Consider the following 15,635-nt stretch of genomic DNA (forward strand, 5'->3'; position numbering starts at 1 on the left):
CAGACTCTGAGTGAAACTCCCTCTACACTGTCCTATCTCATATTCCCATTGTCAGACACTGAGTGAAGCTCCCTCTACACTGTCCCATCACACACTCCTGGGGTCCGACACAGAGTGAAGCTCCCTCTACACCATCCCCTCACACACTCCCAGGGTAAGGTCAGTACAGTTGGATGCTGCCCCAATCTCTCCTGATGACATACTCCCACCCCACCCTCCCCCACCTTCCTGCTTGGGAACCCAGTTTCCAGCAAGGATAACTGTCTCCTGGAGGTGTGCCCGTGCCTGCTGCCCTTCCATTCTCAGGCCAGATCTTGGCATGTACCATGTCTCTGCCGGACCTTGGGACGCCTGGCGATTGAAATCTCTGCGGAAATCTTCCCTGGCATCTGGCATTCTCCGGTCCGCCCGCCTCGAGCACAAAAAGCCGGTCCAGCTGAGACGCAGGTGGAGTCCACCAATGTTCCACGTGCCTGAGGACCCCTGGGCTGTTCATTGCAAGCTGGTCATCTCCTCCCTCCGACAGGAGGACACCCGGGAGCCTGGGCCATTCCTGAAGGTGTAGCTGTCAGTTGCACTTTCCTGCGGGACGGGAAGGCAGAGGAGGATGCGGAGGTCCCGTTTCAGCTCCTGCCTCACACTCTCAGAGGAGAACATATAGAGGAAGGGGTTGATGGCGCTGTTGACCGTGCAGAGGCAGAGGAACGCCGTGGATGCCGTGTATATTTTCTGCTCAAATTCGCAGCTGTTGTCGAGGATGGAGTATGCCACGGCCCGACTCAGGAGGATAACGTGGTAGGGGGTGAAGCAGATGAGGAAGATCAGGATCACGGCCACGGCGAGGTACTTCACCTTGGCTTTCTGAGACGGGTTGAGGCAGGGGCTGGACTGGATGCGGCGGAAGATGAGGAAGTTGCTGCAGGCCAAGATACAGAGGGGGACACAGAACCCCACGCAAAAGCGGGCATAATTAAACTTCGCCACCAAGGGTGGCATCGGAAATGTCTCGAAGCAGGAGTCATTCTTCTTCTCGGTACTCTGCACACCGGACAGAATGAAGACCGGGGTGTGGATGACCATAACCATCATCCAAACGGCGAGACAGACAACCACGGCCGTCTGCCGGCGCCGGCGCCACTGGGCCTCGATGGGGTAGAGAACCACGAGGCAGCGGTCCACGGAAATGCAGCAGAGTAGGAGGATGCTGATGTAGAGGTTGTTGAAGAATATGTAGCCAGTGATCTTGCAGGATAACGGGCTCTGGTTCCACTTGTTCGCGCTCTGGACGTAGGTGATCCAATTCGGGATGGTGCACAGGTAAGCCAGGTCCGAGAGCGAGAGGGTGAAGAGGTACACAGAGAGAACGTTCTTCCGTCGGATCTTCAGCGTGCTTAGGATCAGGGTCAGCAGGTTGGCTGGGAAGCCAAAGACCATTACCAGGCCGTAGACGGTGGTGAGAGGGATAGTGGAACGGCTGTAGGTGATGTTGCAGGGCCCCTGCAGCCCAGTCTCGTTGGTGTTGCTCATGGCAACAGGATCCCCGTCAGCAAACAGAACCTGGAAGAAGAGGAAGATGGGGAGGGGGGGTGAAAAAGGGCAGAGGGCATGTTCCTTCTCAACACTGACCCCAAACCTTGCTCCACCACCCACCAAATATCCCCATTGTCACATATCAGATTCCCCCATCATCACCCCCCACCAGATTCCCCCGTCACCATCACCCACTAGATTCCCCCATCACCACTACCCCCCACCAGATTTCCCCATCAACACCACCCACCAGATTTCCCCGTCACCACCACCCCCACCAGATTTCCCCGTCACCACCCCCACCAGATTCCCCCATCACCACCACCCCCCACCAGATACACCCATCACCACCCCCACGAGATTCCCCCATCACCACCACCCTCCACCAGATCCCCCATCACCACCACCACCCACCAGATCCCCCATCATCAACCCCCACCAGATCCCCCATCATCAACCCCCACCAGATTCCCCCATCATCAACCCACACCAGATCCCCCCATCACCACCCCCACCAGATCCCCCATCACCACCCCCACCAGATTCCCCCATCATCAACCCCCACCAGATTCCCCCGTCACCACCACCCTCACCAGATTCCCCCGTCACCACCACCCCCACGAGATTCCCCATCACTACCCCTCACCAGATTCTCCTGTCACCACCACCCTCACCAGATTCCCCCGTCACCACCACCCCCACGAGATTCCCCATCACTACCCCTCACCAGATTCTCCTGTCACCACCACCCACTGGAATTCCCCAAAGTGGGGTGTTGTAGACCAAAGGGATGTGAAGGAAAGTGGGACTGAGAGCTGCACCTTCAGGAACGGCCCAGGCTTATACGAGTATAAAGCCTGATTTATACTTCTGCGTCAAATGGATGCCATAACCTATGCAAGTGGTCTACGCGCGTTGTGAGCATTTATACTTGTGCGTTGGTGTGTCTGCATCGCTCTGCGATTCAGGTACGTCGCACATGCACACACACCTACCCGTGCAAGGCTTCATGGTCATGGTAGTCTTTCTCGGGGTAAACAAGTTTAAAGGGAGCATCTTTTTTCGTAAAAGCGAAATGTGTCCTCCATAATTTCGGAGGTCTGTAAAGCTTTATGGAAAGCATTGCAGTGAGAGTTCCTTCCCTGCCCTTCAGTCGGCCAATGGGAAGCTGGAGGAAATGCGATGCTACCAAGCGGACCAATCACAGTTGTTGCGGTCTGCGTTGCAGCGACACATAGTTACATTTTGGGAGAGGTACGTGTCAGGCTACGGCGTAGGGATCCGCGTAGCCTCTGTGTAGGGTTCGTGGCAACACCGTACCTACGGCATCGATTTGATGCACAAGTATATATCAGCCTTTAGCCGACTTGTACAAGTATAAGGTAAGGGGTGAGTATGACAGGTGGCTTCACATAATTACATAAAATCATGAGGGGTATAGGTAATGAGTTTTGTCACAGTCTTTTCCCCAGGATAGAGGAGGCTAAAACCAGAGGAGCAAGGTTTACAAGAGACCTGAGGGACAACATCTTCACACACAGGGTGGTAGGAATGTGGAACTGGCTGTCAGGGAAGGGTACAACCACAGAGGTATTTGGACATTTAGGGAAGGTTACAAAGCACCAAGTGTTGGCAGGTGGGGCAGGTGGGACTTGCCCAGGTAAACAACTTTGTCAGCATGGACCAAGAGGGCCAAAGGGCTCGGTTCCATCTGTGTCTGTGAGTAGGGTCAGAGAAGCTAAGGCAACTTAACTTGAAACAAGACGATAAGAGGCATAGATGAAGAAGAGAGTAGGAGACTCGTCCCAGAATGGAAATGGCTAATATAAGAAGGTATAATTTTAAGGTGATTGAAGGGAGGTATAGGGGGGTGTCAGAAGTGTTTTTTCTCACAGAGAATGGTGGGTGTCTGGAATGCCTTGCTGGTGGTGATGGTAGAGGTGGATCTGTTCAGTGTGTTTACCAGACTCTTAGACAGGCACGTGGATGATAGAAAAACGGAGATCTGTGTCGGAGGGAAGGGTCAGCCCAACATTGTGGCCAATGGCCTTGAACTGTGCTGTAATGCTCTATGTTCTAAAATGGTATTAACACTGAAAATGGAAACTACTGGAAAAATTCAGCAGATCAGGCAGTATTTGTGAGCAGAGAAACAGTCAGCATGGGGCCCTTCATTAGACAAGAAAAAGACAGAGGAAGAGGTTGATTAGAAAAGTATGTTTCACCATGGAGTGCAGACAAAGGAAATGGTTATATTATTATGCTATGTCATGTACTGAAGTGTAACGCAATGTTCAAATTTCTTAGCTTCCTGTATACCTTTTATTAAGTTGTAGTGTGGGTGGTGCAGAGCATTCCGACTGGTTGCATCACCCCCAGGTATGGAGGCTCCAACGCACAGGATTGCTCGAGGCTGCAGAGGGTTGTCGACTCAGGCAGTTCCATCACAGGCACAACCCTCCCCCTCCCCGCCATCGAGGACATCTTACAAAGCCTCAGCATTACATCCTTCCTCTTAAATTCTTATACAGTCTTCTCAAAATGAATGCGAATGTTGAGGGGTATCTCAGGAAGACGCTGTCCGTCACTAAGGATCCTCAACGTGCAGGACATGCCCTCCTCTCATTCCTACCGCCAGGGAGGAGGTACAGGAGCCTGACGACCCACAGCCCATGATTCAGGAGGAGATTCATTCCCTCCGCCATCAGATTTCTGAATGGACAATGGACATGGATCCTTTTATCTTGCACTCTTTATTTAATTTTGAAATTTATAGTCATTTTTATGTTGATGAATTGCACTGCTGTCACAAAACAGCAATCATCAGGAATGGTAAGGAAGGGGGCAGGAGCCAGTATAAGAAGGTGGGGTGAGGGGGGGAGTTCAGGCTGACAGGTGATAGGTGAGACCAGGTGAGGGGGAAGGTGGGTGGTGGAGGGGGGTGAAGCTGAGGGGTGGGGGCTGGGACTTTTCAGTTTACCTGGTCATAGAAACATAGAAACATAGAAAATAGGTGCAGGAGTAGGCCATTCGGCCCTTCGAGTCTGCACCACCATTTATTATGATCATGGCTGATCATGGCCATTGTGCCTTATTTTCTGCCTGCACTGCACTTCCTCTGCTGCTACAACACTTTATCCTTCATTCTGTCATTGTCTTCCCTTGGAACACCTCAAAGTATTGATGTGATGAAATGATCTGTGTGAATGGTGTGCAAAACAAAGTTCTTCACTGTACCTCATGTGACAATAATAAATAATTTCTGAATCAGAATTAAGTTTAATATCAGCGGCATCAAAGTTATGTAGCGATATTTCATCACTTCATAATAAGTTTGTGTAATGATCTTTACAGTGGCCATCCCCCTCTGTGGCCATTTCTCCTTCTCGGTCCATATTGAAATAGAGTCAGGCTGCACATGAACACAGAATGGTACAGGCCCTACAGCCCCATAATATCTGCCAACATGATGCCAATTTAAACTAAATCTCTTCTGCCAGCACATTCCCTCAATTCGCTGCAGATTCATGTGTCTGCCTCACACCCTCGATTGTCCGGTGCTCCCGATGTGGCCTTCTATATATTGGCGAGACCCGACGCAGACTGGGAGATCGTTTTGCTGAACACCTATGCTCTGTCCGCCAGAGAAAGCAGGATCTCCCAGTGGCCACACATTTTAATTCCACATCCCATTCCCATTCTGACATGTCTATCCACGGCCTCCTCTACTGTAAAGATGAAGCCACACTCAGGTTGGAGGAACAACACCTTATATTCCGTCTGGGTAGCCTCCAACCTGATGGCATGAACATTGACTTCTCTAACTTCCGCTAATGCCCCACCTCCCCCTCGTACCCCATCCGTTATTTATTTATATACACACATTCTTTCTCTCACTCTCCTTTTTCTCCCTCTGTCCCTCTGACTATACCCCTTGCCCATCCTCTGGGTTTTTCCCCCCTCCCTCTTTTCCTTCTCCCCGGACCTCCTGTCCCATGATCCTCTCGTATCCCCTTTGCCTATCACCTGTCCAGCTTTTGGCTCTATCCCTCCCCCTCCTGTCTTCTCCTATCATTTTGGATCTCCCCCTCCCCCTCCCACTTTCAAATCTCTTACTAACTCTTCCTTCAGTTAGTCCTGACGAAGGGTCTCGGCCCGAAACGCCGACTGTACCTCTTCCTAGAGATGCTGCCTGGCCTGCTGTGTTCACCAGCAACTTTGATGTGTGTCGATTGTATCTGCTTCCAGCATTACTCCTGGCAGTCCATTGCAGGTTCCTACCACTCTCTTGCCCAGCACATCTCCTTTGAACTTTCCCCCTTGCACCTCAAAGATTAGCTTTATTTATGAATATTAAGATTTGCTCTCTTTATGAATATTAAGATTAGCTTTATTTGCTGTACAGACATATATTTAAATGTGTTCTCTGTGCCAATGAGCAACACAGTCTGAGGATGTGCTGGGGGCAGCCTGCAAATGTCGAGGTGCCCCTGTCACTGACATAGCAGGTCGACCACTGACTAACCCTAACCGTACGACTGTGGACCGCAGGAGGAAACCGGAGCATCCGGAGGAAACCCATGCGGTCAATGTGCAAACATACAGACTTTCAGAGACTGCAGGAATTGAACCACGATTGCTGGTGTGGTGAAGGGTTATGCTAGCCACTATGCTCCTTTGTCACCTTAAATGCACGTCCTCTGGTTTTTGACATTTTGACCCTGTCTACCCTTTCTGTGCTTCTGTTTGCTTTATAAACTTCTTTCTGGTCTCCCTGCAAAAATACTTCTGCAATTCTCATTCTGATGCTTAAGATCTCTGCCCTCACCTCCCCCCTCCAAGTTTTTTGACCCAACTTAGGTGAAGTGGATCCTTCCTACGTACAGTACTCTCTCAAGACCCCCTCATGAAATTACACAACATGACTAAATCTCCCTTCATCCTCCCTTCCTCCAAGAGAAAGCTCCCCCTCACAGTTACACAGCACAGAAGCAGGCCCTGACACCCATCGTATCCATGCCGACCTGAGAGAGGCCTATTTGCCTGTGTTTGGCCCACATCCCTTGAAACCATTCGTATCCACCTGCGTGTCCAAATTCCTTTTAAACTTCGCAATTGGTCCCACCTCCTCAGGCAGCTCACCCCCTAAACCCACCACTCTCTGTGCAAAGAAGTTGCCTCTCAAGTCCCATTTAAATCTTTTCCCTCTCACCTTCGCCTCTTAGATTCCCCAACTCCAGGGAAAAGTGACGATTACCGTTCACTTCACGTACGCACCTCATGATTTTGTAAGGTCACCCCTTAGCCTCCATCTCCTCTAGGGAAACCGGTCCCAGCCTATCCAGTCTGCTTTTATAAATCAAGCCCATGGTCAGTGTGCCAGACGCCATCTTCACCACCCTGTCTATCTGCGTCACCACTTTGAGAGATCCACGTACCTCTAGCTCTGGGTCCACAACACTCCCAGGGCCCTGCCGTTGCTACACATTTCCACCTACCCCCTCCCCACCCACTGACCTTCCCCTCTACCTAGGTTCACCTGTCACCTGTCAGCTTGAACTCCTTCCCCTTCTTAATGTGGCCTCTTCCCCCTTCCTTTCCAGTCCTGATGAAAGACCTCAGCCCTCCATAGAGTTGTTGAGTTCCTTCGGCTTTGTGTGTGTGTGTGTGTGTGTGTGTGTGTGTGTGTGTGTGTTGCCCAAGTGCTAGAGGACATGCATCTAAACGGAAGAGAGTGGGTGTAAGTTAAAGGAGATGTGTGGGGTGGTAGCCTGAAGTGTGTGGCTGGGGGTGGTGGTGGAAACAGATACAACAGAGGTGTTGGACAGTCACATGAGCATGAAGGGAATGGAGAAATAAGGATCATGTGTGGACAGAAGGGATTTAATTTAATCTGACATTGTGTTCCGCACAGGTATCGTTGGCTGAAGATATAGGCCATAAACATAGGCGTGGAATTAGGCCATTCAGCCCATCAAGTCTGCTCTGCCGTTCCATCTCGGCTGATGTATTATCCCTCTCAACACCATTCTCCTGCCTTCTCTCTGAAATCTTTGACATCATTACTAATCAAGAACCCATGCCCAATGACTTGGCCTCCATAGTTGTCTGTGGCAAAGAATTCCATAGATTCACCACCCCCGATGAAGAAATTCCCATTATTCCTGTTTTAAAGGGATGTTCTTTTAATCTGAGGCTGTGCCTTCCGGTCCTAGCTTTCCCATTATTGGAAACATCCTCTTCACGTCCACTCTATCTAGGCTTTTCAATATTTGGTTGATTTCAAGTAGATACCCCTTCATTCTAACACTCACAAGACGATGGAGGAACTCAGCAGGTCGGGCAGCATGACGAAACGTCGATCGATCTTTTCCACTGATGCTGCCCGACCTGCTGAGTTCCTCCAGCGTGTTGTGAGTGTTGCTTTGACCCCAGCATCTTCAGATCATTTTGTGTTTACGACCCCCTCATTCTTCTAAACTCAGGGCTATCAGACGCTCCTCGGAAGGGTCTGTTCCTGTGTGGTATTGTTCTATGTTCTATGAAATCCACACTAACTGAAATTAACACATTCCATAGCTGATTTTGTGAGTGAGAGTGACGTGACTCAGACCTTAAAAAGATCTTTAAAAGAAGCCTCAAAGAAGGAAACCAGAGACTAGTGAGCTTTACATCAAGAGGGACTATTGGGGAAAATTTCTGAAGGATGGGAGTTACGTACACTTGGAAAAGCGGGGACTGATGGGAAGGATTCAGCATGGGGAACTCCTGTCTGACTAGTCCAGTGTAAGTAGTTTCCTGAGGAAGTAACTGAATCACTGACGACAAGGTGTTCCTGCTGACCTCAGCAAAGTCACGCACGGTAGGCTGGACCAAAAGGGTTGGGTTGTCGTGAGAAAGTTTGTTTTGGGATGTCTTACTGACTGGAAGAATGTAAAATGAGGGGGCATACGTTTAAAGAAAGTACGGGGGGAGATGTCAGAGATAAGTTTTTTTACACAGAGAGTGGAATAAGAAACAGTAAGAACATTAAGGCACATGGTTGATGAAAAAATGGAGAGCTATGTGGGAGGGAAAGTTTAGATTGATCTTTGTGTCACTACATTGTGGGCTGAATAGCCTGTACTCTGATGTAATGCTCTATGTTCTATCTTCCATGTAACAAGTGGTGAGTCACAGGAATCGGTGCTGGAACTGTTGTTTGCAGTACACAGTATACAGGTGACTTGGATGAGAATGTATACGGTATGTTTTGTAAGTCTGCAGCTGATACAGAATTCTGTGAACCGGTAGACTGTGAAGAAGGTTATGAGAGGATAGTGGGATACAGGTCGACTGGAGAGTGGACACCCCCCCAACCCCACCATTCTCCCTCACCAATTTTTACCAATGTGTCATGGAAAGCATTCTCTCTTATCTGAAGGCATAATGGCTTCTGATATGGCAACTGCTCTGTCTCTGATCACAATTTATTATGCATTCTGTTGTTTTACCTTCTACTGTTTTGTTATGTCTCCTCTCTCACTGTGAAACGGAGACATCTCTTTTCCCCTATTAGGGAGAGAGAGAGAGAGAGCCTGTGGTATGTCAAATTACCGGGTGAATGAGTAGTTTTTGGGGTACTGCAAGACTGTGACTTTATTGATGCTTTGCTGCACGCTTGAGCTTGGTGGGGGGGGGGTCGGTGGTTTTTCCTGGTGGGGGAGTGGCGGTGGTCGCTGCCTCGTTGCTGCTTATGCGTGGGAGGGGGGAGTTGGGGGGGCTTTGGGGTTCTAACATTTAACTGTCATTCATTCGTTGGGGCACGCCTCTGTTTTCGTGGATGTTTGCAAAGAAAAGGAAGTTCAGGATGTGTATTGTATACATTTCTCTGACATTAAACGTACCTTTGAAACCTATTGAAACCACAGAGCTGTGGACGCAGCTCAGCACATCACGGAAACCAGCCTCCCTCCCCTCCATGGACTCTATCTGCAGTTCTCACTGCCTTTGTAAAGCAGCCAGTGTAGTCAAAGACCGCACCCACCTCAGACATTCTCACCTCGCCTCTCCTATCGGGCAGGTGATAGAAAAGCCAGAAAGCACGTACCACCAGGCTCAGAGACAGGTGCAACCCCACTGTTATATGATCATTGAATAGTCTCCTAGTCAAGTTGGATTCTTGACCTCACAATCTACTTTGTTCTGACTTTGCAACATATTGTCTGCCTGCACTGCACTTTCTCTGCAACTAACACTCACATTTTATTCTTTATTCTGTTATTTTACCTTCTACTACCTCAATACACGGCATGCAAAACAAAGTTTTTCATTGCACATCTGACAATAATGAACCAATTTACCAGCTTGGATCGAGATGTGGCAGGTGGAATTTAATCTTGACAAGTATCAGATAACGTATTCTGTGACATCAAATGCTAACAGATTAAAGATTATCTTTATTCATTACATGTACACAGAAACAAACAGTGAAATGAGTCGTTTGCATCATCGACCAACGCAGTCTGAGGACAAGTGTTGGTCTGCTTCCAGCATAGCAAGCCCACAACTTACTAAACCTAACTCATGCATCTGTGCAGCGTGGGAGGAAATCAGGGCACCCAGAGGAAACCAACGCGGTCACGGGGAGAACGTACAAATTCCGGACAGGTAGCAGAGGGAGATGAACACGGCTCACTGGCCCTGTAAACCGTTACAGTAATCGCAATGCTACCGTGGATAGGGTGGCAAAAATAGCATTTGAAAATATAACAGCACAGTACAGGCCCTTCGGCCCACAGTGTTGTGCCAACCTTTAAACCTACTCTAAAATCAATTTAAGCCTTCCATTTTTCTATATCCATGTGCCTATGTAAGAGTTTTTTTAATGTCCCTAATGTATCTGTCTCTACCACCACCCTCGCAGGGTGTTCCAGGATTTGTGTAAAGAACTTCTGTATCTCTGTCATCGCCCTATACTTTCCTCCAATCTGCTTAAAATTATGACCCTTGTATTAGCCATTTCTGTCCTGGGAAAATATTTCCAGCCATGCACTCTATCTGTGCCTTTTACCATCTTGTACACCTCTATCAAATCACCTCTCAGTCTCCTTTCCTCCAGAGAGAAAAGCCCGAGCTCGCTCAACCTATTGTCATAAGACATGCTCTCTATCCCAAGCAGCATCCTAGTAAATCTCCTCTGAGCCCTCTGTAAAGCTTCCACATCGTTTCTATAATGAAGTGACCAGGTCTGAACACAATAATCCAAGTGTGGTCTAACAAGGGTTTTATAGAGCTGCATGTACAAAAGGCTGGAGGAATTCAGCAGGCTAGACAGCATCTATGGAATAAAGTACAGCCGTCGTTTCGAGCTGAGATCCTTCGCCAGTCCTGCCGAAGGGTTTCGGCCCGAAACATTGGCTGTACTTTTTACTATAGATGCTGCCTGGCCCACTGACTTCCTCCAGCATTTTGTGTGTGTTGCTCGGATTTCCAGCATCTGCAGGTTTTCTCTTGTTTGTGAATTTATAGAGCTGCAACATTACCTCTTGGCTCTTCAATTCAATACCCCAACTAATGAAGGCCAACAATCAGGCATTCTTAACCACCCTATGAACTTTGATGAATCTATGGACAAGATCCCCCTGTTCCTCCATACTGCCGTGGGCTGGGGCAAGGAGGTTAAGAGTTGTGGCATTATGTTGCAGCTGTACAAAACATCAGTCAGGCTGCTCTTGGAGTACCGTGTACAGATCTGGTCGCCTCACTACAGAAAGAATGATGTAGCAATAAACGAGAGTGCAGAAGAGATTCATCAGGTCATTACCAGGGACGGAGAGCTGTAGTTATAAGAAGGGACAGGCTAGACTGTGTTTATTCTCACTGTATAATGGGGAAATGACCTTATAGAGATTTACAGAATTATAAGAGGCATAGATGGGGAGAATAGTGTTGTTTACCCAGGCCGGGGAGACTAGAACCAGGGAGCACAGCTTTACGGTTGAATGGGGATATTTAAAGATCTGAGGGGAAGTTTTTCAGCCTGAGGGTGGTTGGTACATGGGTGGAGCTGCCGGGGGAAGTGATGGAGGTTGGAACAATTACAATATGTCTCCGAAGGTTCTCAGTCATCCAGGTCGTTGTATATCAAACAATAGTAAATCAACGCATCTGGACTTGCTGTCTTGTCTCGAAGATGTTTACCACTCATCCGAGAGGGTTCTTCTGTTCTAATCCATGGTGGGTAGTTTTCCGGTTTATAGACTCAGTATATCAATCACATGAGGGTCATTAAGAGTGGTAGAGGTCATGAGAGGGTCATTAGTCTTATCTTTGCATGAATGGAGGTGTGAACTGTTGTGGAGACGCCGGGGTAGAGATGTTAGGACTACATTGTGAGTAGCTGATAGGTGGTGTTGTACCCACCCCACCGTTCAGGGATGGACAAAGGAGCCTTCTTTGTCAAACTGGAAAACCCACCCATGAACAGAGGGAGCAACACACACGAACTGCAGGGGCAACTCAACAGGCCAGGCAGCATCATTGGGAAAGAGTACAGTCAACGTTTCGGGTCAAGATCCCTCAGCAGGACCCCTCTAACAGAGGGGGTTGGGTCCAACGTCACCTATCAGCTACTCACAATGCAGTTCTAACATCTCTACCCCGGCATCTCCACAACAATTCATACCTCCATTCATGCAAAGATAAGACTAATGACCTCTACAACTCTTAACGACCCTCATGTGATCACTATACCTTTAAACAACTCACACAGTCTATAAACTGGAAAACTGCCCACCATGGGTTAGAACTGAAGAAGCCTATCGGATGAGTGGTGAAATGTCTTCTAGACAACACAGCGAGTCCAGTTGCCTTGACATACTGCTTGTGTACAAATACAACATTTAAGAGGCATTTTGATATAGAAGGCATTGAGTTACGTAGACCGTAACCCTTAATAGTCCTCCGGTTATTGTACTTATTCAAACTTCTCTTAAAAGTTGCAATCAAACACATATCCACCACTTCCTCTGGCAGCTCACATCACTCACACCACACTCGGAGGGAAGACATCTCCCTTCAGGCTCCCCTTAAATATTTTGCCTTTCACCCTTAACGTATGAACCTCTAGTTCTAGTCTCACCAATCTTAGTGGAAAAGCCTGGGTGTATTTATTCTATCGATACCCCTCATAATTATGTATACCTCTGACAAATCACCCCTTATTCTCCAATGCTCCAGGGAATACAGTCCTAACCAATTCAATCTTCCCCAATAATTCAAGTCAAGTCAAGTCAAGTTTATTGTCATTTTGACCATAAGCTGCTGGTACAGTACACAGTAAAAACGAAACAACGTTCCTCCAGGACCATGGTGCTACATGAAACAACACAAAACTACACTAGACTATATGAGACAGCACAAAGCTACACTAGACTACATAAAGCAAACATAAAAACTACACTAGACTATATGAGACAGCACAAGGCTACACTAGACTACATAAAACAAACATAAAAACTACACTAGACTACAGACCTGCACAGGACTACATAAAGTGCACAAAACAGTGCAGGGCAGTACGATAATTAATAAACAAGACAATAGGCACAGTAGAGGACAAATTACAATATAATAATAAATGATGTAGATGTCAGTCTAGTCTCTGGGTATTAAGGAGTCTGATGGCTTGGGGGAAGAAACTGTTGCACAGTCTGGTCGTGAGAGCCCGAATGCTTCGGTATCTTTTGCCAGATGGCAGGAGGGAGAAGAGTTTGTGTGAAGGGTGTGTGGGGTCCTTCACAGTACTGTTAGATTTGTGGGTGCAGCATGTAGTGTAAATGTCTGTAATAGCGGGAAGAGAGATCTCGATGATCTTCTCAGCTGACCTCACTATCCGCTGCAGGATCTTGTGATCTGAGATGGTACAATTTCCGAACCAGGCCGTGATGCAGCTGCTCAGGATGCTCTCGATACATCCGCTGTAGAATGTGGTGAGGATGGGGGGTGGGAGATGGACTTTTCTCGGCCTTCGCAGAAAGTAGAGACACTGCTGGGCTTTCTTTGCTATGGAGCTGGTGTTGAGGGACCAGGTGAGATTCTCCACCAGGTGAACACCAAGAAATTTGGTGCTCTTAACGATCTCTACGGAGGAGCTGTCAATGTCCAGCAGAGAGTGGTCATTTTGTGTCCTCCTGAAGTCAATGACCATCTCCTTTGTTTTGTTCACATTCAGAGACAGGTTGTTGGCTCTGCACCAGTCCGTTAGCCGCTGCACTTCCTCTCTGTCTGCTGACTCATCATTCTTGCTGATGAGACCCACCACGGTCGTGTCATCGGCGAACTTGATGATGTGGTTCGAGCTGTGTGTTGCTGCACAGTCGTGGGTCAGCAGATGAACAGCAGTGGACTGAGCACACAGCCCTGGGGGGCCCCCGTGCTCAGTGTGATGGTGTTGGAGATGCTGCTTCCAATCCGGACTGACTGAGGTCTCCCAGTCAGGAAGTCTAGGATCCAGTTGCAGAGGGAGGTGTTCAGGCCCAGCAGTTTCAGCTTTCCAATCAGGTGCTGAGGAATGATTGTGTTGAATGCTGAACTGAAGTCTATGTACAGCATTCGAATGGATGTCCAGGTGGGTGAGGACCAGGTGGAGAGCGGTGGCGATGGCGTCATCTGTTGAGCGGTCGGGACAATACGCAAACTGCAGGGGGTCCATTGAGGGGGGGCAGCAGGGTCTCAAGTTTCAGCAATATCTTTGCAATTTTTTTTCTATACTCATTTAATCTTATTGATATTTTTCCTGTAGGTAGATGCCTCACCAAAGTCTTATACAACTTGAACATAACATCCCAACTCCTGTACTCAGAACTTTGATTCATGATATATGAAGTGCCCATAGCTTTCTTTATGACCCTATCTACCTGTGACACCAATTTTCAAGGAATTATTAACCTGTACTCCCAGATTCCTCTACTCTACCAGACCCCTCAGTGCCTTAACATTCACTATGCAGTCCTCCCAGACTGCAACATGTCATATATTAAATTCCATCTGCCATTTTAAGTACTTAAACTTATACTTTATACTTTATTGTCACCAAACAATTGGTACTAGAACGTACAATCATCACAGCGATATTTGATTCTGCGCTTCACACTCCCTGGATTACAAATATTAAATATTAAAAATAGTTAAAATTAGTAAATATTAAAAATTTAAATTATAAATCATAAGTAGAAAATAGAAAAATGTGAACTAAGGTAATGCAAAAAAACCAAGAGGCAGGTCCGGATATTTGGAGGTCCATCTTAATGAAGGTCAACACACTATATATCTTGAAAATTCTATCAACTTGCACGGCAAATTTGGGGGATCTATGGACTATGAACATTCCACCAAGAATCCTGCCATTAGTCCTGCATTCTGCCTTCAAATTCGACTTTCTGTTAATCACTTAACACTTTTCCGGGTTAAACTCTATCTGCCATTTCTCAGCCCAGCTCTGCATCCTGTCAATGTCCCACTGCAACCTACAACAATCCTCCACACTGTCCACAACTCCACCAGGTTTTGTATGATTTGCAAACCTACTAACCCACTCTTCTACCTACCTTTCTGAAATCTGCTGCCCAATTTGTTCTCTCAGTGACCACAAGCCTGTCCTCCGGGTGCCTGATGTTCTCCCATGTATGGGTTCGGGTTAGCAAGCTGTGGGCATGCTATTTTGGTGCCAGAAACGCAGTGACACTTGCGGCTGTGTTGATGTTGCAAACAACACATTTCACTATATGTTTTAATGTTTCAATGTACCTGTGACAAATAATCTTTAATCTTTAAGAACTCAATATTTTATTGTCATTACTGTACATCATTAGTACCCAGGAGCTTCACAATTACATTGCTAGGATTCATTATTTTAACTGTATTCTAGGAACCTATCTGATCATAACATCATCTTTAAGAGTTTGTAATTTAAATCAGTATACTAATGGCTCTACCGCATTAGGAGTTTGATTTGGCATGTTGCCGAAAACTCTCGCAATTTTTTTACCGATGTACGGGGGAGAACCGTCTGGTGCACAGGGTCAGGAGAGACCGCCAAAGGTTGTAGTGTCAGCCAGCTCAGT

General features: G+C 47.5%; 1 protein-coding gene across 2 annotated transcripts in view; it reads right to left on the reverse strand.

Annotated features, from left to right (window-relative positions):
- Positions 1–233: 233 nt before the first annotated feature.
- The window catches only part of gpr132a (G protein-coupled receptor 132a), a 52,300-nt gene continuing 36,898 nt past the window's right edge, over positions 234–15,635 (reverse strand). For both annotated transcript variants that reach the window (XM_063059990.1, XM_063059907.1), the window contains exon 3: positions 234–1,557. In XM_063059990.1, the coding sequence (XP_062916060.1) occupies positions 493–1,527 (1,035 nt within the window). In that variant the 5' untranslated portion in view covers positions 1,528–1,557 and the 3' untranslated portion in view covers positions 234–492. The remainder of the gene's footprint in view (positions 1,558–15,635) is intronic.

The sequence above is a fragment of the Mobula hypostoma genome, chromosome 1 (genome assembly GCF_963921235.1).
Source record: "Mobula hypostoma chromosome 1, sMobHyp1.1, whole genome shotgun sequence".
Lineage (NCBI taxonomy): Eukaryota > Metazoa > Chordata > Chondrichthyes > Myliobatiformes > Myliobatidae > Mobula > Mobula hypostoma.